Here is a 25,824-nt window from a genome sequence, read left to right as displayed (position 1 = left end):
CACTCCTTATCCACTTGTTCATCTTCCTTCCATTTCCCTTCATATTTCCATCCTTTTTGTATAGTTAAGTCTCTCATGACGATGAGAGGCTAAACAAACCATTGTTGGAGAGCTTTCCATCAAATTCTTTTGATGTAATGACTCTCAGTACCTATTGAATATTATTACTAGTTTCATTGTCTCTTTTTATGCTTATTTACATCTATTTGGTTTGATCACCCATTTATATGTTATGTTAGAATTTAGGCATTGAAAAATGTGGTTAATCCTTAGAATTGGAAAGAACATCTAAATGCTTCATTCCCAGGGATAGTGTGAGGTGGTTTAGCCTGTTTATACATCTCTATTAGTCATGCGGTTCAACTAATTTAGTTCTTGAGGGATTAAGAAAGGAATTAGGGGAATTAGGCTTTTTCATCAAAGGAATCACAATTAGAGTACTTTAATAGACGTAGGTGATAACTAGAGTACTATTAAATAGAGAAAAATTAACTATATTACGTCAAGAGAAGTTTCGGTAAGAAGCCCCCAACATAATCAACTCCTACGTTCACAATTCTTTGTCATTCCTGGTGTTTGTTTTCCTTGCTAAGTCTTAGTCTAGAATCATATAAATATCTAATTTACAAACAAAATGATTCGAATTGCACTTCTTAAATCCATTCATTAATTGCACAAAAATTGGATTACACAATCTTGAGTACAACAAAATCCCTCTAGAAACGATACTCAATCTTACCAATTTAGAATACTATTTGAACGAATTAGTGCACTTGCTAATGAGTTAACACTCATTGAACTAAGCTTTTTGGTTGATTTTAATGGTTGCTAGTAGGCATTTAAAATCCGTATAATGCATACGGATTGGCTAATCCGTATAACACATACAAATTAGGTAATCCGTATGAGTTATACGAATTGGTTAATTCGTATAACTCATACGAATTACCTAATCTATATGTTTTTTTAATTATTAATGTACTAATTTTATTTTTGTTTCTAAATAGTTATTGTTTATTTTTTAAATCAAAATAGATTATTTTGAATTATCTTTTTAAATAGTTATTGTTTTTTTAGTTGTAAATATATGAATTTTGTTTTTGTTTTTAAATACTTATTATTTTTTATTGTAAATATATTAATTTTATTTTTGTTTTTAAATAGTTATTGTTTATTTTTTAAATAAAAATAGATTATTTTGAATAATGTTTTTAAATAGTGATTTTTTTAAATTTTAAATATATTAATTTTATATTTGTTTTTAAATAGTGTTTTTTTAATTTAAAATAGATTATTTTGAATTATGTTTTGAAATAGTTATTTTTTTAATTTAAAATAGATTATTTTGAATTATGTTTTGAAATAGTTATTGTTTTTTTAATTAAAATATATTATTTTGAATTATGTTTTAAAATATTTATTTTTTAAAATTATAAATATATTATTTAGAATGTTTTCTTTAATAGTTAATATATTTTAATAAAAAAGATTATTTTCATTTTTGTTTTGAAATAGTTATTGTTTTATTTTTAATTGTAAATATATTTAATTATTATATATTATTTTTTTGTAAAAAAATAGGCAAGGAGACCTAGTTTTTGTTTTTATGTAATTAATTAATTAGTGTTTTTTAGTTGATTTTTAATAAAGAAGTTATTTTGATTAAATAAAATTAATTAAAAATACATTTTGAATATATATATATATATATATATATATATATATATATATATAATTTTTTATTTATGAATTATTGTATAGTAATTGATTGAAGTATTGTTTGAATTTTGACATAAATTTTTGTGTATGTTCAAATTTGCAGATTATGGTTAGAACCAGAGGTTGAGTCGTGTTTTAGGCAGAGTTATAGGAAGAGTCCTGGGAAGAGAAGATAATCATGAGTTAGATGAAGCTTATCAGCGACAAAGCGACAAAGGCCCACAGCATTCGCACATAGGCAATGGGAAGCTGTCCCTGTTGTTGAGGATGTTCATCACATGGATGACGCAGTTGATGAGGTCTTCCCAGATAGGCTTCACAAACATTTAGAACTAAGCTTGGATATACACAATCTTGAGTACAACAAAATCCCTCTAGAAACGATGCTCGATCTTACTATTTTAGAATACTATTTGGACGAATTTGTGCACTTGCTAATGAGTTAACAGCCGTTGAGGTAAGCTTTTTGGTTGATTTTTTGGGGTGGGTAAGCGGGCCGATCCGCCCTGCATAAGCCCGCATTGACAGCGAACCGGGCTAGCTCACCTCGCATTCTTACACCGATCAAATAAATTGGTCCGACCCTGTCCCGCGGACCCCGCGAGTCAAACGAGTCGGTCTGCGGGCCTAATTTTAAAAGAATTTCAATTTCAATAAAAATACAACACAATCAAATTAAGTTCAATACAAATGTAAATAAAATCTTAACAATTAGTCAATTACATCAATAAAATAAATAATGTCTTAACAAAAGAAAATCCAAACAATAAATCTAAAATATGAAACTTAAACATCTCCAACAACAAATGATTCCATATTTGAAATAATAAAATCCTAATGCGGGCAGCATAGTTTGCGGGTTAAGCGGAGCAGACCCAAAAATATAACATAACCATGAACCGTTTAAAAAAATTGGTCTGTTATCCGCGCGAACCGCGGGCCAATCCATGGACCTGGGTCCGTACCCACCCCTAATGATTTTAATGGTTGCTGGTGGGCATTTGGAATCCGTATAACACATACGGATTGGCTAATCCATATGAGTTATACGGATTGATTAATCCGTATAACACATACGAATTAGGTAGTCCGTATAACACATGCATAGCTTATTTTCCTAAATAGGTTCCTTCACTTTAAAATAAACAAGTGTAACATTTTTTTTAAGAAATAGGAGTGTATTTTTTCAAAATAAGTTATATAATGTAATCTAAGCATCTATTGCCACTATTGGAGAAGGGAAGTGCAATTTATCCCAAATTAAATCATCTATGAACTGCAAATGTCATAAACTAACACTTGAAGAGGTTTTCTACTAGAGAATTGTTATAAAAAAGAGGACCCAAATATTATCAGGAAACGTACTCAATTAACATATCATTAAATCAAGGCAGAAGCATAATAAGCCACCAACATGCATATAACCTATTATTACTGAAATGACTTCAGAGGGTCATTCGGGTCGATATCAGCTAGTAGAGGGAGATCAACTGGCATAGCTTCTAAACTCAAGCCTTTCTCTCTCAGCTTCAAGATTACCTCCTCAAAAACAACTCGATTGCCACTTTGGGTTAGATGCAGACCATCACTGCGTTTTAGTTATAAAAAAAAAAAATCAGATTTTCATGTCACTCTCTTATCATTGTTGGTGAGGGCACACAAACAAGACAAGGACACTAAATAATAAGTATTGTTACATTAAGTGTGAGATTTATGAGAAGGACCTACTCTCCTAAAAATTTAAACAGTTAGGTAAGAGCTGAAAATGGTTTGCACGACACTGCATGCAAGAAGTATTTGAGCTTGGAGAATGAACAATGCACAAGCACACTTTACCATGTACCATTTGGTCAAAGAAGCTTTATTAGTATGTCAAATAGCATGATTAGCATCTCTCCTAAAATTTTAAAGCTACTATTGTCTCTTTGTCTCTTTGAGCTTGAAGCATAGACATGCATATAAAATATGTGGGTAGCAAGGTTTAAATTCCTTATTCCCTGGTTATATAGGTGTTAATACTATGTAAACCACTACCTAAAAACTTAAAACTATTTGATGAAAACCTGAACGTTTTTGTATCCCTTAATAATTTACAGCTCTAGAATGACTATATGTATGTTTGGTTCCATGTTGAATTAGCTAGAATTCCATTGAAATACTAATAAACGTGATTTTAGGTAAATTTCCACATGTTTGATTCCACGTTAAGAAATAGATTCTTGGTCCACAATTGACTGAGTAGAAACAATTTTTGGTAAGTTTTGGGTTGGATCAAAAAATTTACATCAAGTTTTACTATTAACTTACTTTTAGAATGAGAACATTTAGACATAAATCACATTACTTCAAAATCAATTTTTCCAATGCTCACCTAAACACATGTAGTCACAGTCATTAAAGATAAATGTAATAGGTAAAAAGTTACCATAGATATTCTTTCCTCCAGTCAGGGCACTGCTGCATTTTGGTCCAGAGATCAATCACAGGTACTCCACATTCTTCAGCCACAGCAATGCATGCTGTAGCATACTCACCAGCAGCTTCATTTGTCCTCTCTGGAAGACCCTGTGGATTGTATGCATATGGATATCTGCAACAGAATTTTATAAAAAAAAAATTGAGCTTAACCTTTCCTTTGCTGTATGTCTTAAATTTTATAGGAGAAAAGTTACTAAAAACAATGATAGCATGAAGCCGTGAAGAACTAAATGGCACTTAAATCATACCTAAGACGTGCTTCTTCATCAATTGGAGGAGTTGTTATAAGGAGAATATGTGTTGTTGGCCATTGCTTCTGAATTTCAGATAAAAGTTTACATTACACCACAATGCATATGCAAATTTGATCAAAGAAAATCAAATGAAAGGGAAAAAATTATATGGAATCTTCTCCATCTGAGGTACTGGTAACAGGCACTCCTTTCATGCTTTCATGTTTTCCAATATTGAAAGTTTCAATTATTCTAATCTTATCTAACTGATTCTAGGGAAGCTACATGTGATAGAGAAATAGCAAGGTCAAGTTTTTTATTAAATGTAGATTGATCTAGTAGTTCATGATAGGTTTTATCTAAGTGCAAATGGTGATAAAAAGAAGGATCCTCAGAGTCAGAATCAAACTTTGAAAACATGATATGTATTGGTTAGTTACACTATATGTTGAGCTCAATAAGTCCATAATACACTGGTGTTTAATTAAACATCAAAACCCAACAGCAATGCTTGGTCTTATTATGTATCAATTGATAATTCACCCAACCTTTGCCTTTGCCAATAGCCAGTTTCTCCACACAAACCAAAATGAAACAAATAAAATAAAATCCTCTTCAGTAGAGATTTACATAGCACAATCAACTCTTTGACCCTAATCGTCCAAAACACACAAGTAGCATACCTTTCTCTAATCTGTCACTTATTACATTTACTGATGAATACAGTCCACATCCTTGAAACATAATTATATCTTTCCCTTAAAGTAAAAGTACCCCAGTATACGAGTCAGCATTCATTAAACCTGTGGGCCTAAGACTTGATAACCCTCCTCGAGGAATGTTCAGCACCACTCTTTCCACTACGTACCTCTAAAGTAAATGAGGGTCTCTTCTCTTCCAAAATCCTTTCTTGCTTGCATACCTTACAACTAGGAAACCATATAATACACAAAGCATAACTATAATAGGGATTTAGCACACGGGTCATCCAAAAAACACAATCACATGGCAACCAATGAAAGAAGAAAAATGAAAAACACAAGATTTAGGTTGTGAAATAAAAAACTCCTAGTAGCCTCCCATTGTCCAACCAAAGGACCCTTCACAGTTTCAAAAGAAAACTTCATAAAAGTGAACCTGTACACAAACAGCTCCACTAGCATAAAAAGCAACGAATCAGACAACTACAACTTGATTCAACCTTTTTCCCACCTTATGTTTTTAAATTGTGAAACATTCGAAGTAACTTTTCTCAAAATCTTTGTACCAAATAACATTCCTGTTATCTGTTTGACCTTTTTCCCCATTCTCAAGGGTCCCCTCGATCATCTTTGACCACACACATGAAGAAACAGTCTTCATAACACTCAACCCCGCCAAATTCCAAATGATGATTAACCCTTTTGCAACATGCATTGGAACAGTGTCAACTCCAAAACCCAATTGATCAAAACCCTCTTGTGTCAACCAAAAACGGTAATTGGTGACCCTTTTTGCCTAATCATTTGATAATTTGTTGCAGCAACAAGCTGCGAATACACACACAAAGATGAACTTACCACGAAGAAGGACACAATAGAGTGAAGGTTCTGCTTATACTCAAGGAGAGGCACGTGTTGAAAAGCACCGTATCTATCTGGAAGGCAAGCATCGTTGGCCCCAAAGAAAATAGTGATAGCAACTGGTGCTCCATTGATTCCACCATCACCATGTTGTGTTGCAGCGAAAACCTTCTCCAACACCTTCAACACCCACCTTGTGTTGTAGCCACTGTAACCTCTTAACACCACATCTACCTGATCATCATAATCATGAAAAAAGCTTCAAACTTTATATACAAATCATCTTACCCATTAAGGAGACAACAAAAAAATGAAGAAAAAAAACACCCCATTTGCAACAGCTCCAAAATTTACACGAAAACCACCATACCCATTATGCAGAAAAATGCAAAAAGAAAAAGATTCAAATTCAAAGCATTCACTCTCATTTCAATTTTTCATAAAAGTTTAATACCGTGCGGGAGAAATGGTTGGCGAGAGAAGCACCCCATCCACCTTCAGCAAATGAATCCTGAGTGATTGAATCGCCGAAAAGAAATATCTTTGGTCTCATCTTAGAGTTACTTTGAAAGTCTTGCGGAGCTTGAACTTGAACAACACTGAGTGTTTAAGATAACACGGTGGAAAAAATAACTGCAGTGCTCTGGGCACGAATCAAACTCTAGATTCCCGGAGTTTCTGTTACAATTCACGTGCTCCGCACTGTTGTTGCAGTTAAAACTTAATAGAGAGGTTACCATGTTTTAGAGGAGAGTTTTATCATTTCAATGTCAAGTCAACTACTGACTTTAAATTCTTAAATTTTATTTTCTTTTTAAACTATACATATGTGAAAATAATTTTTTTGACCTTAACCAATGCAGAGTTAATAAGTAAATTTTTCTTAAAAAAATTATTTCTAATGATCAAACTTGATATAATATATGCAATTTTTTTAAAACTAAAATAAAAATAAAAATAGATATGAACCGCAAATATTTTTTTATATCGTATTTTAATTATGAATTATTATATAATTAAGAAATATTAATTTTTATAATATATTTAATGTATTTTTACTTAATTAATAATCTAAAAATTGTACGCTAATAAATATATCAAAATTAAAATTATCTTAAAAGTATTTCATAAAAAATTAAAAACTAAAAAATATTTTATCAAAGTCATTATATAAAAAGCATTGTTCTTTATAAAAATTATATTTAGAAAATATTAGGTATGTATTTACACTTCTTGTATCATTTTTTTTATTCCCCTTTTTTTCATCACATAATCTATCACATGTATAATTTTTTTTGTTTTTTTTACTCGGAGTTTACTTGTGACAATGAGAGATAATTTATCCATTTGAATTTTTTTTATAAAAAAATATACTCTAAAATGAATATGTTACAAAATTAAATAATGACATGAGTTTGATTTGATCATAAATCAAATTGATAATTTAATCACTTGACATGTCATATAAAGAAAAAAATTATTATTACCAATATTAATTTCATCCTCATAACTAATTTATCATAAGATAATTTGTAATAAAAAAATAATTGATAATTTATAACTAATTATATATATATATATATATATATATATATATTTTGTAATAAAGATTAAAAGATGATTAAAATACAAATTATAAAGATTAAAATATTATTTTTAAACTATAAAAATTAAAAAAGAATTAAAATATAAATTATAAAGACTAAAATAAAATTAAAATATAAACCATAAAGATTAAAAAATCACTTTCAAGTATTGAACCAATAAGTAAAAATTAAAAAAATTAAAAAAAAACCTTAAATATATAGCGTGTATTAAAATATTACTATTCAAAACCTAATGTGCGCGCGGGTCCTCAGTCCTCTCGTCCTAATGCTCTCTACCTACATCTCACAAACTCACAGGTTTGGGATTTGGAGTTGGCGCTTTGCACCTTGTTCTGAGTAAGTGTTTGGTTATTGCATAGATTCTTTTATTTATGCCTTATGTCCGCCAATAATTCATGAGCTGGTGAAATCGTACTAAACTCCCATTCGATCTCTAACCGATAGGCCCCTAATGTCTGGTGATTTTGCTCGAGTACTAAAATTATTTTTATGGGAGATTCGTGGGATTCATGACCCTTTCATTTTCTCCTATTATCTGGATTCACAAGAGTCTTGTGAATCTTGTATTAAAGCATTTATTGTCTTTGCATTTGGGAGTGTAAATTACTGTTGGCCCCAAAGAAAAATGGGGAACAAAAAGTACATGAAAGGAGTTATATATTTCATGCAGGAAAAAACACCACAGACCATACTCAGCTTCTTGACAGGCTCCTAAAATTTATGATGCAAACAGTGATACAAACAAACATCTCAATTGCCTTGGGAATATTTAAATTTTTAAATATTAAATTAGTAGTAAAGATGGGCTCCTGGAGTTTTTTTTTTCAGTGTCTAAAGATTGCTTCCTTCTTTAATTTCTTTAAGCAATGTTGGTATGATTAATGGATATCACAGATATGTTGCAGGTAAATGTTGCTTCAAGTGGGAAAGCATAATTTTTCTTTCTTTTCTGCTTTAAGTTGATAATCCAATGGCTATTCTCAATGGGTAGTTTTAGGATCTTTTTATTATTTTAATCATGTTAAAGTGTTTCTTTCCTGTCGTTACCATTTTCTCAAACAGGTTAAATGGTGCAGATACCAATTTACCTGAATGGATGTTTTCTAAGATTATCAGAATTGCAAGGCTTAAATTTAATGAGTATTCCATAAAGTGTTTCTTTTTTCGTTTGGATTCCATCCCTATTTGATATCATTTCATTCATCCTCCCCAGTCCCCAATTCTTGTTCCTGCTTCTTCTCTAATTATTTTTTTTTGAACAGCCATATTCTCTAATTATCTTAAATTTTTGTTGATTGTTGAAGTTACACTTCCTCACGAACACTCTTGACTTTATAAAAATACTGAAATTTAGAAATAACAAAACTAAGACTTGCATTCACTCTGTTTGTTCCTATTAAGATTCAAAAATTCAACTTCAAGCTTTCCAATTGTAAAATACTTTCCTGAGTTGCATTGAAACTGGAAAAGTGCATATTTTTGGTACACTCACTGATTCTCCTTCAATTTGAATTGTTTAATCACTGACATCATGCATTGCTCTGTCCAAATAAATTAAAAATCCATGTTCATGCTTTCTAATACTGTAAAATAGTTTCCCCAACTGTGTTAAAGCCGGAAGAATGTCTATTTCTGGTACACCCAATTTCTGAGAATACCACACCAAGAGCCCGCAACACACTCTACTTTAAGAGTAGATATATGCCACACAATTCCAAAATCAAACCAGACTGGATTGCTAATATGAAGAAAAGATCAGAGTGTTATGTATTTTGGGAGAAATTAAATATGCATGTCCTTAATTCCCCATGCAATACCCAGATTTTATGATTTTAATTGAATTGATTGATTTGTTTTAGTAATTTTTTAAATTATGATAATGATCCCATATTTTGAATTTGGCTTTGTTATTGTTTTTTTTGCTATGTAACTGCCTTTTGGCCCCATTTTTTTCAATAAGTTACAGTATTTTTCTATCTTTTTAACAGGGGTGGGGATGGAGATGTATTTTTTAATCCCGGCGGGGATCGGTTACAAAGTCGGGGGTGGGAAATGCAATACCGTACCGCCCCGTTGCCATGCCTATCCCTAGCCGGCGCTAGCAACGGTTATGCTTCCCTCTCGCTGCTCTTGCAGTTGCAGAGATACTGCACCGCACCTCCCTCCCTCTTCGCTTGCAACTTTTCTCTCACTATTTCTCAAATCTAACTTCCTTTTCATCTCAAAGGTACTCCAAATATTTTTTTATCCCTTTTATCAATCAATAACAATAACAACTACTTCCTTCTATTAATACTCTTTCAGAACCAACCTGTATGTTATATAGATGATTCTTAATTTCCGAAGCAACGATAATATTGTTGTTGTTTTATGTTTTTTTGGTGTTGATTCACACGTTGAGTTTTTGTTACGATGAAAGTAATGAAGAAGGGGAAAAGAGACTCGCATAGTGGGGAAAAGAAGAAGAAACAGAGGAACAGGGAACAGAAGCCTGATGTTGAGGCAATTGTTGCTACGCAGAACGGTGAAGGTAAACTATGTTGTAATGTTTTCATATTCATAGCCCTTTGTTGAACTGTCCCTGAAATAAAGTGGTTGTTTTGTTTCAGTGGATAGTGCCAACGGAATGCAGGCTAGAGAGACAAAAAAGGAGAAAGCTTCCATCAACAAAAAAAGATAGAACAATGACAGAAATGTGGTTAGGAAACGAAGACCGAAGGGTGAAGAGGTTGATTTGGAAGAGCAAAGTGGTGAGTTGATAAGATTATTGGGTGTTGGCTTGTGCTGTCAATAATTGTAGAACTCTTCATTACTCTTCAAATGCTATATTGCATTAATTTTATTTTTGCTGTTATTGTTTCTCCCTATTTTGGAATCTAGTATAGACCTCGTTTATAAAAATTAGGTAAACTATTATGTTGTAATGTTCATGCTCAACATCTTTTTTTCTTTATTTTTTCCCAATGGTATCAGATGGAGTAGTGGACAATCCTCATTCTAAAGTTGAGGAGATCCAAGAATTTGATGGGCACAGAGATTCTGATACTGGTGCAGCTATCAAACCTTAATAAATTACATTTTCTAGTTGATTTCAATTTTTTATTTTGATATGTAATGTAATGCCTGAAGTTATATATTCATTTCCCCCATGAATTTATCTTGATCTTGTAGGTAGGGCAAAGAAAGACAAGAAAAAAAGGAAAAAGGAGGAGGGAGAAGGGTGCAATCAGGAGGAAGTTTATATTATTTCCTCTGTTGACGATGACTGCTCAAAAGGAATGAAAAGTATGAATTGTTTGTTTAGCCATTGAGGAGTGCATTACTTTTTTACTTGCTTTAAACCTCCAAACATTATATATCTAAAACTTTTATTTAAATGCATTGTCACTGTATTGTGAGTCTATTTAAATGTATTTCAGTTTAATTTGCAAGAGTAATTTCCATAGTTGAGGATTTTTATGTTAACTCTCATCTATAGATCTCTTTTATCATTTGCCAATTAACAACTTCCACCCCTACCTTTTATCTATGAACATTTAGACAGATTTTTTAAATGTTTTTCAATCTGTTGACAGAATGGATTGTGATGCACCTTTGTACTTTGTCCATATTTCATATTTGTAACCTATTGTCTACTGTCTATTAATGTTCATATGAGATAGTTTCTGACTGGGGACTACTCTACAGAATGGATCATGGAATACCATCAAAGTAGACCAGGATTGGATGTATTGCAAAATCAAATTGATGACTTTATAACAGCTCATGAGGCAAAACTGGAAGAGGTAAATATGATGACATACATGCATAAGATCAAAACAGAATGTTTGGATGGACGGGGGTGGGGTGGGTGGGGGATGTATTGCAAAATCAAATTGATGACTTTATAACAGCTCACGAGGCAAAACTGGAAGAGGTAAATATAATGACATACATGCTTAAGATCAAAACAGAATGTTTGGATGGGGTGGGGAGATCCATTAATGGTAACTAGAGTAGTGCAGAAAAGCTTTGGAAGTACATTATTTCTGATTAAATATGAGCAAAATCAAGCATGTAAAATTGAAGTTCAGGAAGACAAACACTAGTGCTAGCTTAGAGGTGAAAATTGGAGATGATACCATTCCACTAGTCTCAAAGTATCTTGGATCTATTATACAAGATAATGAAGAAATATAGACTTCAAGCTGGGTGAATGAAATGATGAAGTGTCTTAATTGTTATTTGTGATTCAAAAGTTCTTCAAAAGCTTAATGAAAATTTTACGGCACAATCACAAAATCTGTGTTATTGTTTGGTATTATATGTTGAGTGGTAGAGAACCAACAAGAGAAGCCCAGTTAGTGTGGAAAACATGAGGATGTTGTGGTTGTAATGAATATTAAGTGAGCATAAAAGACAAAGTAGAATCAATATTGAATACTTTAGATAAAGCAAGGGTAGCATAACTGAGTAAAAAATGGTAGAATATTGCCAAAGGTTGTTTGAATGTGGGAGAAGACAATAGAGGCCCCAATAAGGAGAGTGGATCAGAAGCAAAGTAGCCCCTATAGTTAGAGGTAGAAAGAAGTCTAGAAAATATGGGATTTGAATTCCATTTGCAGTATCTGACTGAAATGAGTTGTCTGACTATAGTGTCCCATTATATCAAAATAGCCTCTTTGTGATACTTAAATGTTTAGCCTTTTATTTCCTAACTTATGCATGATCCCTCATTTTTTTTTCTGTTTTTATTTTGGTTTTACATATAATGATGTTTTGATTAATGCAGGAAAGAGAAGAAAAAGAAGCCCTTGCTGCAGAAGGGGGGTGGACAGTTGTTGTACACCATAAGGGTAGAAAGAAAACTACTGACTCTGAGAGTGGAATTGCTGTGGGCTCTGTTGCTCAAGCTGCTGTAGAGAATAAAATGACCAAAAAGAAACATAAAGAAGTTGGTCTAGATTTCTACCGCTTTCAAAGAAAAGAAGCACAGAGAAATGGTATAATTTCTTTTTTGTGTCAAAACAAATGTCAATAATTAAATATGGATCCACAATGTTAGTATATATTGCAAGAAAAGCATATGCTATTTTACAGAGCTTTCTATCAAAGTTTGGATTTTTTTTATGAGCTAATGCCATTTGCTTTTCTTTTGTTTCTAATGAATTCCTTAATCCATAAAAAAGGAAAATCATGATGTTTTTTCATTTCTATTTTACAGTGCTTAAGATTCACAACTCATTTTGTCAGAACTAAAATTTTATACCTGAAAACACTAGCAATTCCTGTTTCTGGATGTTCATGAAATGAATGTCACGTTGCTGTGGGTGGAACACCACTTAATGAATTATGATTTTTTGTAGAAGTCTCATGCTTTACACCCTATATTTGTTTCTTAATTGCTGTTGTGTATAAGATTATAAACGCATGTTGTTGCCAAGTTAAGATTTTATATACAAATGAATGTCATGAAAGAATGTTTCTGGATGTTCATGAAAGGGATGCCGTGTTTTTGTTTGTTGGAATTGCATAAGGAATTGTATGATTTTATGTAAAAGTATCATGCTTTATGCCTCATTTTGTTTCTTAACTCCAGTTTATGTGAATTAAAACTTAGTAACTTTCTAAATTGATTTTGATTAGATTTTGTTTTTGTTAGCGGTCAAACTGAGATAAACCATTTTGGTTTTTGTTGCAGAGATCATGACACTGCAGAGCAAATTTGAGGAGGATAAAAAACGTCTGCAGCAGATGAGAGCTGCCAGGAAATTTAGACCTTATTAGACTACGTTTTTGGTGTACAAGGTTCACAGTGGGTTTTTTGGTGGATTTGGGGTGGGGTGGGGTGGAGGTAGTTATGTAGTCTTGAAGTTCAATTATCCCATAGCTCTGAAATTTAAAACAAAAAGTTCATTTTATCATTCTCCAAATTTGTCGAAATTATTTGTACATTTGGTGTAGGTGGTAGTTATTGATTTGTATGACTTTGCAGGGTTGGAAATGCTGATCAGCCCCTTTCTGTCCGTTATTGTGACTGCATTTTGGTCATTTTGGCTACATTGTTTTAAACTTGACAATATCTATAATTGTTAGATTCTTATTTACTCCAAACATATGCAAATTCAAGAAGGAAATGTTAAAACTTTGAAGTTTGAACAACTATAATTTTTCTACTGTATCTCGTTGCATTTTTTTCTTCTACCGTTGAATTTGTTTCTAATGTCAGCTTAACTTGTTCTCTGGTAGATATGATTATGATGGAAAGGAAGATTACATTCTTATTAGGTTAGGCTTTATTTGATAATACAATTATGAAGGAATGGAAAAGAAGGGTGTATAGATTTTGAGGTCCGTGAATTCTTCTAGAATTATATGGAAGTAAAAGTTATAAAGTTGATTTGATGGTTGAAGGTGAAAAAAATGTTGAGTTCAAATTCAATTCGGACAAAGGTGAAGAAGGAAACAATCCTCTAATAGATGATGAATGCAGTGGCTAAACTATGAGAACAAAATGAAGTCATACAACACAAGAGTAGAGAGGTTAAAGAGCAAATTAAAGTCTTGTTACACCAGATAATGATGTTGAGGTTGAACCTAGCCGAAGACAAAACAACGCAGGGACAGGGGCACCTCAAAAGCTTTTAAACCATTCTCTCTCTCTATATTTTTTTTTTTTGAAAGCAACCAACTAAGACAAGAGAACCCTAAACATCCCAATTATGTTGACATCCTTAGCGCAAAAAAGTAAACAAGCAGCTAAGAAATTTCATTAAACAAAAAAATAGATGATAACAAAACACATGGGAGGCAAAACCAAACCCATGGCAAGCCAAGCTATCTAAACCTATAGTTTGTAAAGTAATATCTATTCTCAATAAAATCTAAGGCTAGAAAACAAGGGATAACATCCCACCAATGAAAGCTGTCATATAAATGAGCTTTGTATGCAAGTAAGTCTGCACGAGTGCTTCCCTCCCTATAAATATGGCCTATCACAAAATTCATTTGTCTAGTTAAAGCTATACAATTACACCTTTTATTTTTCATAAACCAAGGAACTAAGTCTAGATTGTTGTAGGACTGAACTACCAGAGTTGAATCACATTCCAGCCAAGATTCAACCAGCCTTTGTTAAAAGCTATCTCAATAGCTAAGATGGCACCCATAATCTTTCCAAAAAAAGAATTATTTACACCTAAATTTTGAGAAAAGCAACCAAGAGAGTTAGCTGAGTGATCCCTGAAGATGGCACCACAACCAGCTAAGCCAGGAGAGCCCTTAGCCGAGCCATCATTGTTGCACTTAACCCAACCCTGCAAAGGGGGGTTCCAAGTGACTGGAGAAATGCAATCTGCTATTCTAGGATGATCAAAAATACCAAGCAGCTTGCTGATGACAAACTCCTGGATAGAAGAGTTCATACAAGATGAAGAAACATTACTTGTAATTCTAATTTTCCCAACTATCAACGAAATTGCTGAGTGGAAGGAGATGGCTTTGTTATTAATTAAAGCGCTTGTTGTTTCTACAGTGCCATATGGCCAAAACAGAAAAAGTAGTAATGGAGGAGAGAAACTCATTGATATAGCTAAAGTTGATCGCACGGTTGAATAAAGACTACACTCAATTCCAAATTCTAACAGAAAATAGACATTGAAAGATTAAATGCTTGGAGGACTCATTATCACCCTCACATCTCCCAAAGCTTATGAAGCACCGACACCGGACACGATACGGACACGAACACATGGACACCAATAATGTCTAAAATATAGAACGTAGTACGGGTGTCCGACACTGACACGGACCCGTGTCGGACACCGGACACGACAAGGGATTAGGGTATCCGTGCTTCATAGCCCAAAGCTTGTCATGATCCACTAGAGCAAGAAAGAAGCTGATGGTGGGATTTGAGAATACCAGAGGTCCTTGAAGCTAGACTGAGAAACATCTTTGAGAGATAGATGACCATTGCTGGAGTTATTTCTTCCGAAGGATGAACTGGGATGACCATATCTACAGTAACCATTCTCTATTTTAAACGTTAAGAACTTATAAAATTATATTTCATTTTTAGTTTTTAGTATTATAAAGTTATGGTATTATATTTCTTTAATTTTGTATTATTATTATTATTATTATTAATTTTGTACTATATTTCTTCAATTTTGTATTATTATTAATTTTCCCTCTCACCGACACCTCTCTTACAACGCATGATGATCTCAACCTTCGCAGTTTCCTCGATTTTCCCGAGTTTTTTCTTAGGGTTAGGCAATCATGCAATGGCTTACCCATGAGATTTCTATATATTCTTCTGAGACAGGTCGTTGGAGCGATCTTAGGGTTTCTTCATGTTTATGATCAAGGTGTTTATTGTAATGGTGCTATACATTAGTATTACACTGATGATCACAAATCTCTGTAGTTTTACGTGGAAAATGAATGCTTGAAAACATATCCAATGCCAACGAGTATAATTCTGAGCCAAAGTGTATAGGGTATTTTGGTGAGTCAAGAGGCCATTTGCATTTGATTCTTAGAAACTGTTGGACTTTATATACCATGATGTGAAACTTAGAAATATTTTGTCAAATACTGATCACATGTCAAAGCAAGAATAACAATCGTTCATTCCAATTGCTTGTTTCTTATATACTGTTGGACTTTTCTATTTTCATACCAAAAACACTATGCTGCATGCTTTTGTTTTTGTTTTTTGATTGTTAAGTGGTGGCTGGTGGACTGGGCTATACCATAGACGAATCAGGAAAGGAGATTGTTATTCTCGCTCCCCCTATTGTTATTTGCACCTCCACATTCTTAAAATTCTGCAGAAAGACATACCTGCTGCTATTTTTTATTAATTTAATTTTTTTATGTTTTAACATGTGTTATAGAAACCTAAATTTAAATTTTTAATATCATATAAATAAATTTTTAAAAAAACTAAAATTTTAAATCAATCTACTAAAAAAATTCAAAATAAAATATTATGAAAACAAATACAATATGATTTCCTTTAATAATGTACAACAAAAGTATGTTTTAGTTGCACACATGTAGGAACTACCATTGGATATGCTCTTAGAGGTTAATGTTAAGAAAATAGTTAAAGGATATCAATGGTTGTGGTGATAAAAATTTAGCCAGCCTTAAGGAATCTTTGCTTCTCAGTAGGAATCTTATGTTAAAATACAACAGAAATACGAGTTGTTTAACTTTTTTTTCCATAGAAACAGATGACATGGAATTGTTTATATAAATATTGTTACTTATATAATATAAGCAACTGTTGTTTAAAACATTTATAACATAAATAATACTACAAAGCTAAGTCAAACATTTATTTTAACAACCTTAATGTTGGAGTGATTTTTTTTATAGATTATTTAAATTTATATGAAATTATAAAACCCATAAAATTAAGAGAAACAACTCATCTACTCAACTATATATACATGCGCTTGGATTGATTCTTTGTAGTTTGTTATCTTTTTAGTGATTCGTTTTCGTTAATTGAAGTTGGTCCTTGGAAATATTATCTTATTTTTTATGTTACTAGGACATTTGAAAAAATATATATTTTATTTTATCATTTTAAAATTTTATGATGTCTTAATGTATATTCTTAAAAAAAGAAAAAAAATAATAGAGAAAAAATAGACATATAAATAAATTAATAAAAAAAAATGAATTACCGTTTGAATTATGTATTATAAGCCTGTAACTTTAAACAATAAATAGTAAATAATATTAAAAGCTACTCTTACGTTGACATAATGACAAAAGTACTTGCAGACAAATTTATTGTTGGTTTAAACCCCAGGCCCAAGTAATTAAGAGATGGTTCCCTAGTATTGATCGTTGAATTACCATTATTCCAATTTGTTCTTCTAAATTGGCATGGTAGCAAAGATGGGCAAAGTAATTTGGTACGAAGAGAGAAAAAGGTTGTTGGTGCAGTCACGGGGGAGACAGAAAGAGTTAGTGAGTGAGTAGGTAACCTCTTTCTGCTTTGTTACAAAATACATGAAAAGTGAAAACCGTATCAAAGTCACGGAGCCCTCGAGTTCAATTCAGACACTCATTCTGCAACAAATCTAGCTAGTCTCTATGAAGTACTCATACTGACATATAAATGTCTGTCAAACACATCAAACTCAACTCGAACACGGGTGTCGATGTCAATGTCAAACACCAGACATAACAAGAAATTGGAGTATCCGAGCTTTAACTCTCCTGTTCATCATTCCCCCCTCCAGCTCTTTTCTTTCTGTATTTTAACCCAATGTTAACATTTCTCATATGCTATGAAAATGTATTTTAAATTCTTCTTTTTGACAAGTGATTTTGGTTACAGTTGTCAAAATGAACCGAACATATGTCAAGCTTACCCCCACAGACTAGGCTAACCTCAAGAATTGTAGCTATGAATACCAATGAATCTACTTTGGTATGATATTTTAATTTTATATTTTTTTTCTTTTAAATTTATATGAATTTAGACAAAATGAAACAAAAAAGGACCAACTTGGCCCAACCTAATGTGGAAATTTTAGACGGATGACCAGGTCAGCCTATTTTTAACTCTTGGCCCGTCGGACCAGGTAGGGCAATTCATAAATCTCATATTTAGTTCTTACTCCTTGTGCATGTTTGGAATCTCATCAATGATGCTTGGTAAAAATCCACATCAAATTCTATCAAAATACATGAAAGTTACTCTAAGTAGCTTCACTTTAAGGCACATTCATTTTTCCATTACATATAATCAAAAGCATGTTATTATTTAATTAATTTTTTGAAGGAACACATGGTATATTTTAAAATGGCCTAATTGCACTTTTTGTCATTTATCTTGTTTTTGCAAATTTCGTCACCAAACTATGAATTTGCACATTTTTTTCACACATTTTTGCTACCACTTTTTTTTTTTACATTCCTTTTAAAAAAACTTTTTTAAAACATTTTATTGTTTGCAAAACTTCATGCATTTTATCATTCAATTTTAAAAACAAAACTGCTTCATAATAATAAAGGGAGCAAATTTTGTGAAATTTTGACAATTGAGTGGAAACATATGTAAAATTTTGAAAAGCAAGTGATAAAATATTTAAATTTTATAGTTTCCATGACAAAATTGGCCCAAATGTGAGAAATGAATTCCAAAAAGTGTAATCAAGAATAAAATCTATTGTATTTCTTCGATACAATAGATTTTATTCTTGATCCTATATTTTATTTTGATTTTGTCAAAGACAAAATCTACCACACTTAAAAAAATACCAAAACCAAAATCATTATTTTAAAAATATAGAGTAAAATTAATTTTAATTAAGTATTTGAGAATTCTAAACCAGATTTTATCCCATAATGACGTTTATATATAATGGGCTGAAGTAACCAATTTTGGCAATCCTATTATTACCCGTAACCTTTGAGCGAAGGAATTGACACCAAAAGCCTTTCTCTGATCTGATTGGTCGAATTCAAGAATGTGTCAACTTTCAACTAATCGTCTTAAAAGAATAAGGGACTAGGTGAAAATGATTTTACATTATATCTCTAAAAATTGATTTGAAATTAATTATGAGAAATGATCATACATGCAATATAATATCTCAATTAATTCTTAAGTAGGAAAACATTCAAAGAAGAAAATGGTTGTTTTGATGATAATTAATGAAGCATAGATAATGAAATCATGAGTTTGGAATATTACTCTCTACCTTGCTTGGGTCACATTCTTGACAAGTCCATGCAATTCCGAAGATGACCCATTTTTGCTTGGCAATATAATGATGCAAATTTTCCATCTCATTGACGTATTAGACAAAAATAAAAGCAAATTTGGAACTTTGGAGCTGTCTAGTAAGACTATTACATACCTCATAGACATAGTCACGACCATTAATTTGCTTTCGTTAGCAACTGCAAGTGAAAGCTAGCTGAATATGACCTTCACGTACCAATACCTCATGCAATTAATTCTATTCCCCGAATATCGATCCTAACGTGCATGTGAGGGCATGGCCCCTACCCGCTCTTCTTGCTAGGCAAAAGGGTAACAACCCTAACCTCAAATCACGATCACTACCGAGTAAACCCTCATGCGAAGTTATGAACTATATACATTTGAATTTCCTTGATAACGAGAGTATGTGATTATATAGTTGGGGATGCATGACATTCAATGAAAGACGGATCATGTACCAACAGTGTACGTACCCTTGTGGGCATTGCCCATACAAAATAGTGAGATACAAATTTGTTTTCTCTTAAAATATTTTAGTGTTGTAATATGAAAAACAAAAAGAAAGAATACATGCATGCATGCATATATAACTTATATGCATATGTAGTTAAAAAATCCTAAATAATTTTGTATAGAGGTTTGTATTTTTTTTTCTCTTTAAACATATAACACTATTTTGCATAATTAATCATATATAAAGAGTACGTGTGTCTTACATTAACTCTTGCTTCGTTGGCCACGCTATATATCTACAAATGTATAGCGATATACATATATATATATAAGTTGTCTTCCATCAATCTCTCTATAAAATTCACAAATCGACTTCATCGATCAGGACCACTTTCTGGTTACTCACTAATAGCCCCACCTCCATGATACATTCCTTTCATGCTAGCTTTTTCTACCCTCTCCATATTTTTCGCGTTAATCTGTTCTTTTTGTTCTTCACATTTAAGTACATTTTCGCAAGTTAGATTCATCCGTTTTCTTGTTTTGCTGTTATAGTACAAACATTAAAAGTACAAGTTAAAGAGTTTAATTTTTATAAGGGTTACACGGTTGATCAATGTTTAGAAATTGTCATGAATATAATTTTTAAAGTAATAATTATATATATATATATATATATATATATATATATATATATATATATATATATATATATATTATCTTTTGATAGAGTGAAGTATATTCTAATAATTAATTAATTTGAAGTTAAATATGATTGCATTTGCATCATATATACGATCATATAAGATCTATAGAAACCTGGCAAAGCAAGAAGACACAAATCGATGTTGATATATGTATCAGAGAATCCATCTTTATCGGTGACTATTCAGCTATACGTGCATGCAGTGAGAATGATGTAACATATATCCCAGTGTAATTCCAAAGCAATGCTTCACATGATAAATTCATACACAACTTCTCACCTAATATTATTGGTGGTTGAAAAATTACCATTGGTAGACTCTAAGATGCTTGTAGCCTATTATACATATGTCAAGTGCATTGTCTTGGAAATATGACGAAATTTTCCAACTAGACATTGCTGCAGCAATTGGTAAGTCTATACAAAAAAGGCTGAAGTATGAAAACAACTCTCTTCGTCTTTTTCTTTTCTTTTCTCTATTCAGATGGTGAAATCTTGCTCATTACCATTAGGCCACTTACCAACAAAAGTTTTTTTTTTTAAAAAAAAAAGAATTAAAAACTAGTTAGGTCCCGAAATTTTATTTTATTCACACGATTTTAAAAACTCAATATCAATTCCCTGAAATTAATATTAACTTCAGTTCTTGAAAATAATTCGTTTATTTCATGGTAATCCCCTATATTTTAAAATCCAACACCAAATTCAATTCTGTTAAAATAATGATGCGCGTTATCCAAGTTAGAGCATTTTGAACTAGATTATTTTAAAAGATTATAATTTGATTAATTAATGAAAAATCTAAATTGTATTATTTAAGCATGTTTGTACGTAATTTATATTATATAATGTTTTATTATGATATATATATATATATATATATATATATAAATTTTTCATAATTTAAATGAAATAAATTATTATAATATTCACCTAACATATCAGAACATAAAACTTATTGCTTATATAATTAATAATCAAGTATATATATACAATGATTATGAAAACATTTTTTTCCCAAAATTAATCCACGCACAGTTTTTTTAGATTAAGTTGGTCCAAAAATGTTTCTACGTATACTAATTAAATTGCTCATGCAATACTAATTAAGATGGCCATATGACTTTTATCAAAACGAAGATGACGTGTAAGCTGGTATTATTATTGAAACGAGAAATAATGAATGTATTCTTAAGCCATGAACAGAACCAATCTAATATATTAGAAATGAGCTGGTTTGATATAGAATATTACGCACAGGCTCTAAAGAATGTTTCAAGATAATTAGGATAATTAAATAACCTGTTATGCTAAACAGAAAAGGGAGAAAATCTTTAAAAAAATAAAAGAAAGAGAAATATCAAGATTTCGTTTATTAACGAGAACATTTTCTTATTTTTTTATTATTAAATAAGACAAAATGTATTATTATATATATTAATATTTTTCTATAATTCAAAGAGTTGATACATTGATGGAAGACTTTGATTCACATGTGAAAGGACCTATCTAAGATAATATCTATTTGATTTTAATCATGTAAAAAATTTCATTGAATGAGCAGCAATCACACACACAAATGTGATTAATCTTTTATTCAAATATAAAAATTGACAAACATTCTATTTTATTTTATTTTTATCCTTAAAATATTTATTAAATTTATTTATTACACTTTTTAAATATTTTTTTATTATTTATGTTTTTCACTCATTCCTCCTAGATATTTTTTTTATATCATATTATTTATTTTATTTAATGATAATTGTTGACTTATTGACAAACATATTAAATTGTCAAGTAATATTGGATAAGTAAAAGATATGATTCTCCCAAAAACTTGCTTAATATTTGACAAATTTTATAAGTTTTTGGCATTTAAACTAACAAATGATTAAAGAGAATTTAAACATATCATTCAACAATAACCATAACCAAAGATACAAGTTCAAGCGTAATATCTTCTCCAACTTCTTCGGTATCATTTAAATTCTTAGGCATAACGTAAACAACAGCATTTCAGCATTTATTTAGCTTATAATTAAAATAATACACCAATTGTGCTCTGAAGCTCCAATATACGGGTCATGTTCCTCACAATCATGTTCCTCACATTCACCTGAGCGAATACATTGAGAGGAATTCATCAAAGCAAATTGCTAAACATCATTTCTTAATCCTCTAAGACATGTGATATCTGCCCACTTGCACCTAAAGAGAATAACCTTAAAAAAACCCATAAAGCTCAATTATGTCTTCCAACTTTCCGTAATATGACAAATATGCTATATACCCTCATTTTTTCCTCAGCATTACTTGCAAAACATGATGTGTTTGAAGTTAGAAAAACTCCATTGTTGAGTTTATAAACCGTCATCTTGACCCATTGTTCTAAACTTATACTCATTAATGTCATATGTAATATATATCTTCTAGCAATTTACATCAAGCCCTTAACTAGATACTTTATTTCATCTAGAACAACATTTGTAATGTTTAGATTTATAACCTTATTAAGAAATCATATTAGTCACGAAAGTAAAATATAATTTCACGTTAAATTATTTTTAAACTTACCTGATGAAAAAACTTTACTGTAAATTTTTTACTTACTATTTTTCAACTTTGTACGTAAAAGTCTGTGTTTTTATCCTCCTCTTGATCATTTTTTTTTAACTCACTATCACAAAAGAATATCATATGTTAAATTTAATATATGGCAAGACTCATATTTTTACAAAATATAATATATTCAAATACTTACTGAACACATGATTAGACTTTTGGACAATTTAGTAGCAAATATTAATGTGTTTGTGTTGATAAATTTCCTAGGAGAATTGATTAGAGAAGTATCACTATCATTAGGACGATCATCAACACGTTAATTTCAATACAACCTTGACTCTTCTTCATATAATGAGTAAAAATTGTGAGTCTCTTCATCCAATAGCCTTATTGACCTATCTAGTTGTACCACTTTCTAGGCTTGTTGGAGTAAATTAATAGAAGCTAACCTTGGTTGATGTATGTGGGTTCTAGGTACCCCCTATGCCTTTTAATTACGTATGTATACTATTTTGTTGATAATAAAAAACTCTAGTTGTGCCATATTTTGTACAAAATGCAATTGTGAGTCTCTTCATCCAAATAATAGACCCTTCATCAACATAAGCTTCACTTACACTTCATTCAAATATCCTAACACCCTATTAATCAATATTTTCTTTAAAAAAGTGAGTTAAGCACAACCAAATGTATTTACCTCTCGATTGGATGCATCCAATGATTATACACTGGCCCTCCTAATTTCACTTCTTTAAGAACATGACAAGTTAAATGGACCATCGTTATGGGTAATAGGATTTTCAAATGGCAAAGAGTGAGCACAGTTTGATGTTGTAGCTTGTCAAGATTTGAGACATTTAATCTTTTATCGAACAAACTGGTTGAGCATGAGCAAAATTCTACTGACATTACAGTCAAGGATGGATAGAAGGAGGCAACCAGGGGTCCTAGTCCCCCCTCTCACGGGATCTTATTATTATTAAAGTAATTGTAACTTAGTTTGCTATATACCATTTTTGGTTTTGTTAATTAGTTAGAAAACAAGTACATTATTTTTCCTTGCTCTTAGTCTTATTAGTAACTTACCTTCTCACTTTTATATAAACTAGTTTTTTCCCTATTAAAAAATAAGAATGAATAAGATAGATTTTTTCTGAGAGTTATTTTCCCTCTAGCTTCTTGAAACCTCTCAGATGATGAATTCTACAATTTTTTTTACACATATATTCATGTTAACATGATTACTTAATTATAAGATTTTTTTGACTGATCCCACATGTGATAGTGTAATAATAAAGATTGTGCAATTATATGAGATTATTTTTTTTATTTTTTGGCAATCATATCGATTAAATTGATCTTATATATATTTTTAGGCTAAAATATAATTTTCGTTCTCCTAGTTTCTTAAATCAATGATTTTAGTCTCTATATTTTGTAATTAAGACATTTCATCTTTCACTTTTAAAAAGTTCATGATTTTGTCTCTCATTTTTTAATTGAGACATTTCATTCTCCATTTTTGAAAAATCCACAATTTTGGTTCTTGTGATCAATTTCAAACATGGATCTATGTACTCTATAAATGTTGACTAACATGTGTTTATTTATTATTCACATGACAAATGTTTTTTTTTTAAATTATTTTATTGTTAACAAACTTAATTTATTAAAAAAAGTACATAATAAAGTTTGACATTAAAAAATGAACTAAAATTACAAATTTTTAAAAGTGAGAGATAAAATGTTTTAATTAAAAAATAAAGAGACTAAAATCACATATTTAATAAAAAATAAGAAGACAAAAATTACATTTTAACATTTTTTATTAACTAATATCCATTCTCTTTATCTCTATTTACATCATTATACAAATTAGTAAACAATACACCTTTTACTCCACTTCCTGTCCCTACTTTCTACAAATTAATATTTCAGTTTTTTTAAAAGTAATTTTTTTATAATTATTGTTGCTCTAGATCACAAAATGAAAAAAAAAAATATAGTCCTTCCTTTAACAAAGTTTTGGATCCGTCCCTAACTACTATCACTTAGTCAGGTAAAACATTGTGTATTGTCATTGAATGTAATGTTGCATGAGCATGTGACAATCATGTCTCTAAAGTCTAAATATCCTAGAGTTTTGATCATTAATGCCACGATATTTGTTTCTTGAGTAACAATTTGAAATCTTTACATTCTTTAATGTAATGGAAAATATCTTTATTCATTCTTTTATCATTGTAAACAATAAAGAAATATTTTTTTTTCATTTTTATTTGGTCAAAGATCTTATTTTGTAACTATTTTTTTAGATTCAACGACCTTAAAGATGATCTTTTGATTTTCCATCTTAAAGTAATGTATATAACACCTTATCACAAGCATTCTTCTCAATATGGATAACATCAAGGATATGACAAAAAGTTATCCTTCCAATAAAGAAGGTTAAAAAATATGCTCATCTTTTTCCTTTGCTTTGGTGTTTCATCTTCACCATTTCACTTCCCTTTACTATTTGACACAAGGTTGCTTTCAAAGGTTGTATTCATGACATCAAGTTGTTCCAAAGTTTCTTACCCAAATAAAAAAAAATTGGTGCACCCTTTTGTCATTTATGCCATCAAAGTGTTTTTTCTTTAATATAAATTTATGACCCATCTCAAAAAATTGTTGATGACCCATGATACATCATTTGTTACTACATCTTAATAGACAAAGAAAAAGCATCAAAATTTCAAGTTGGACCAACATAGCT

The 25,824-nt window shown here is 30.9% G+C and overlaps 2 protein-coding genes across 3 annotated transcripts; one reads left to right on the top strand and one right to left on the bottom strand.

Moving 5' to 3' along the window:
- Positions 1-2,968: 2,968 nt before the first annotated feature.
- Positions 2,969-6,761, bottom strand: LOC100801018 (GDSL esterase/lipase At5g45920). Its single transcript, XM_003542656.5, has 5 exons — positions 6,447-6,761; positions 5,990-6,226; positions 4,446-4,513; positions 4,145-4,309; positions 2,969-3,307 (listed from the first exon to the last, which is right to left on the bottom strand). The coding sequence occupies exons 1-5, from the start codon at positions 6,543-6,545 to the stop codon at positions 3,151-3,153; spliced, it is 726 nt and encodes a 241-aa protein (XP_003542704.1). The 5' UTR covers positions 6,546-6,761; the 3' UTR covers positions 2,969-3,150.
- Positions 6,762-7,706: 945 nt separating this feature from the next.
- On the top strand, positions 7,707-13,740 carry LOC100776399 (ribosomal RNA-processing protein 7 homolog A). Of its 2 annotated transcripts, XM_014765604.3 has the most exons (9): positions 7,707-7,935; positions 9,588-9,826; positions 10,019-10,129; positions 10,209-10,349; positions 10,573-10,647; positions 10,771-10,884; positions 11,287-11,384; positions 12,371-12,581; positions 13,280-13,740. In XM_014765604.3, exons 6-9 carry the CDS (start codon positions 10,878-10,880, stop codon positions 13,363-13,365), a joined length of 402 nt encoding a protein of 133 aa, XP_014621090.1. In that variant the 5' UTR covers positions 7,707-7,935; positions 9,588-9,826; positions 10,019-10,129; positions 10,209-10,349; positions 10,573-10,647; positions 10,771-10,877; the 3' UTR covers positions 13,366-13,740. The 2 variants fall into 2 exon arrangements, with proteins under 2 accessions (XP_014621090.1, XP_040864109.1); XM_041008175.1 differs by lacking the exon at positions 7,707-7,935 and having other exon boundaries at positions 7,980-9,826.
- The last annotated feature ends 12,084 nt before the right edge of the window (positions 13,741-25,824 follow it).

This window comes from Glycine max, chromosome 13 (genome assembly GCF_000004515.6).
Source record: "Glycine max cultivar Williams 82 chromosome 13, Glycine_max_v4.0, whole genome shotgun sequence".
NCBI lineage: Eukaryota > Viridiplantae > Streptophyta > Magnoliopsida > Fabales > Fabaceae > Glycine > Glycine max.
This window is presented reverse-complemented; position numbering and strand designations above follow the sequence as displayed.

Excerpts from the sequence above, each read along its gene's own strand:
- LOC100801018 (XM_003542656.5), bottom strand. The coding sequence starts at position 6,545 with ATGAGACCAAAGATATTTCTTTTCGGCGATTCAATCACTCAGGATTCA. Across the intron at positions 4,514-5,989 it reads CTATTGTGTCCTTCTTCGTG|AAGCAATGGCCAACAACACA; the intron begins GTAAGTTCATCT and ends TCTGAAATTCAG. Across the intron at positions 3,308-4,144 it reads TGGAGGAAAGAATATCTATG|TGATGGTCTGCATCTAACCC; the intron begins GTAACTTTTTAC and ends ACTAAAACGCAG.
- LOC100776399 (XM_014765604.3), top strand. Across the intron at positions 11,385-12,370 it reads ATGAGGCAAAACTGGAAGAG|GAAAGAGAAGAAAAAGAAGC; the intron begins GTAAATATGATG and ends TGATTAATGCAG. Across the intron at positions 12,582-13,279 it reads AAAAGAAGCACAGAGAAATG|AGATCATGACACTGCAGAGC; the intron begins GTATAATTTCTT and ends TTTTTGTTGCAG.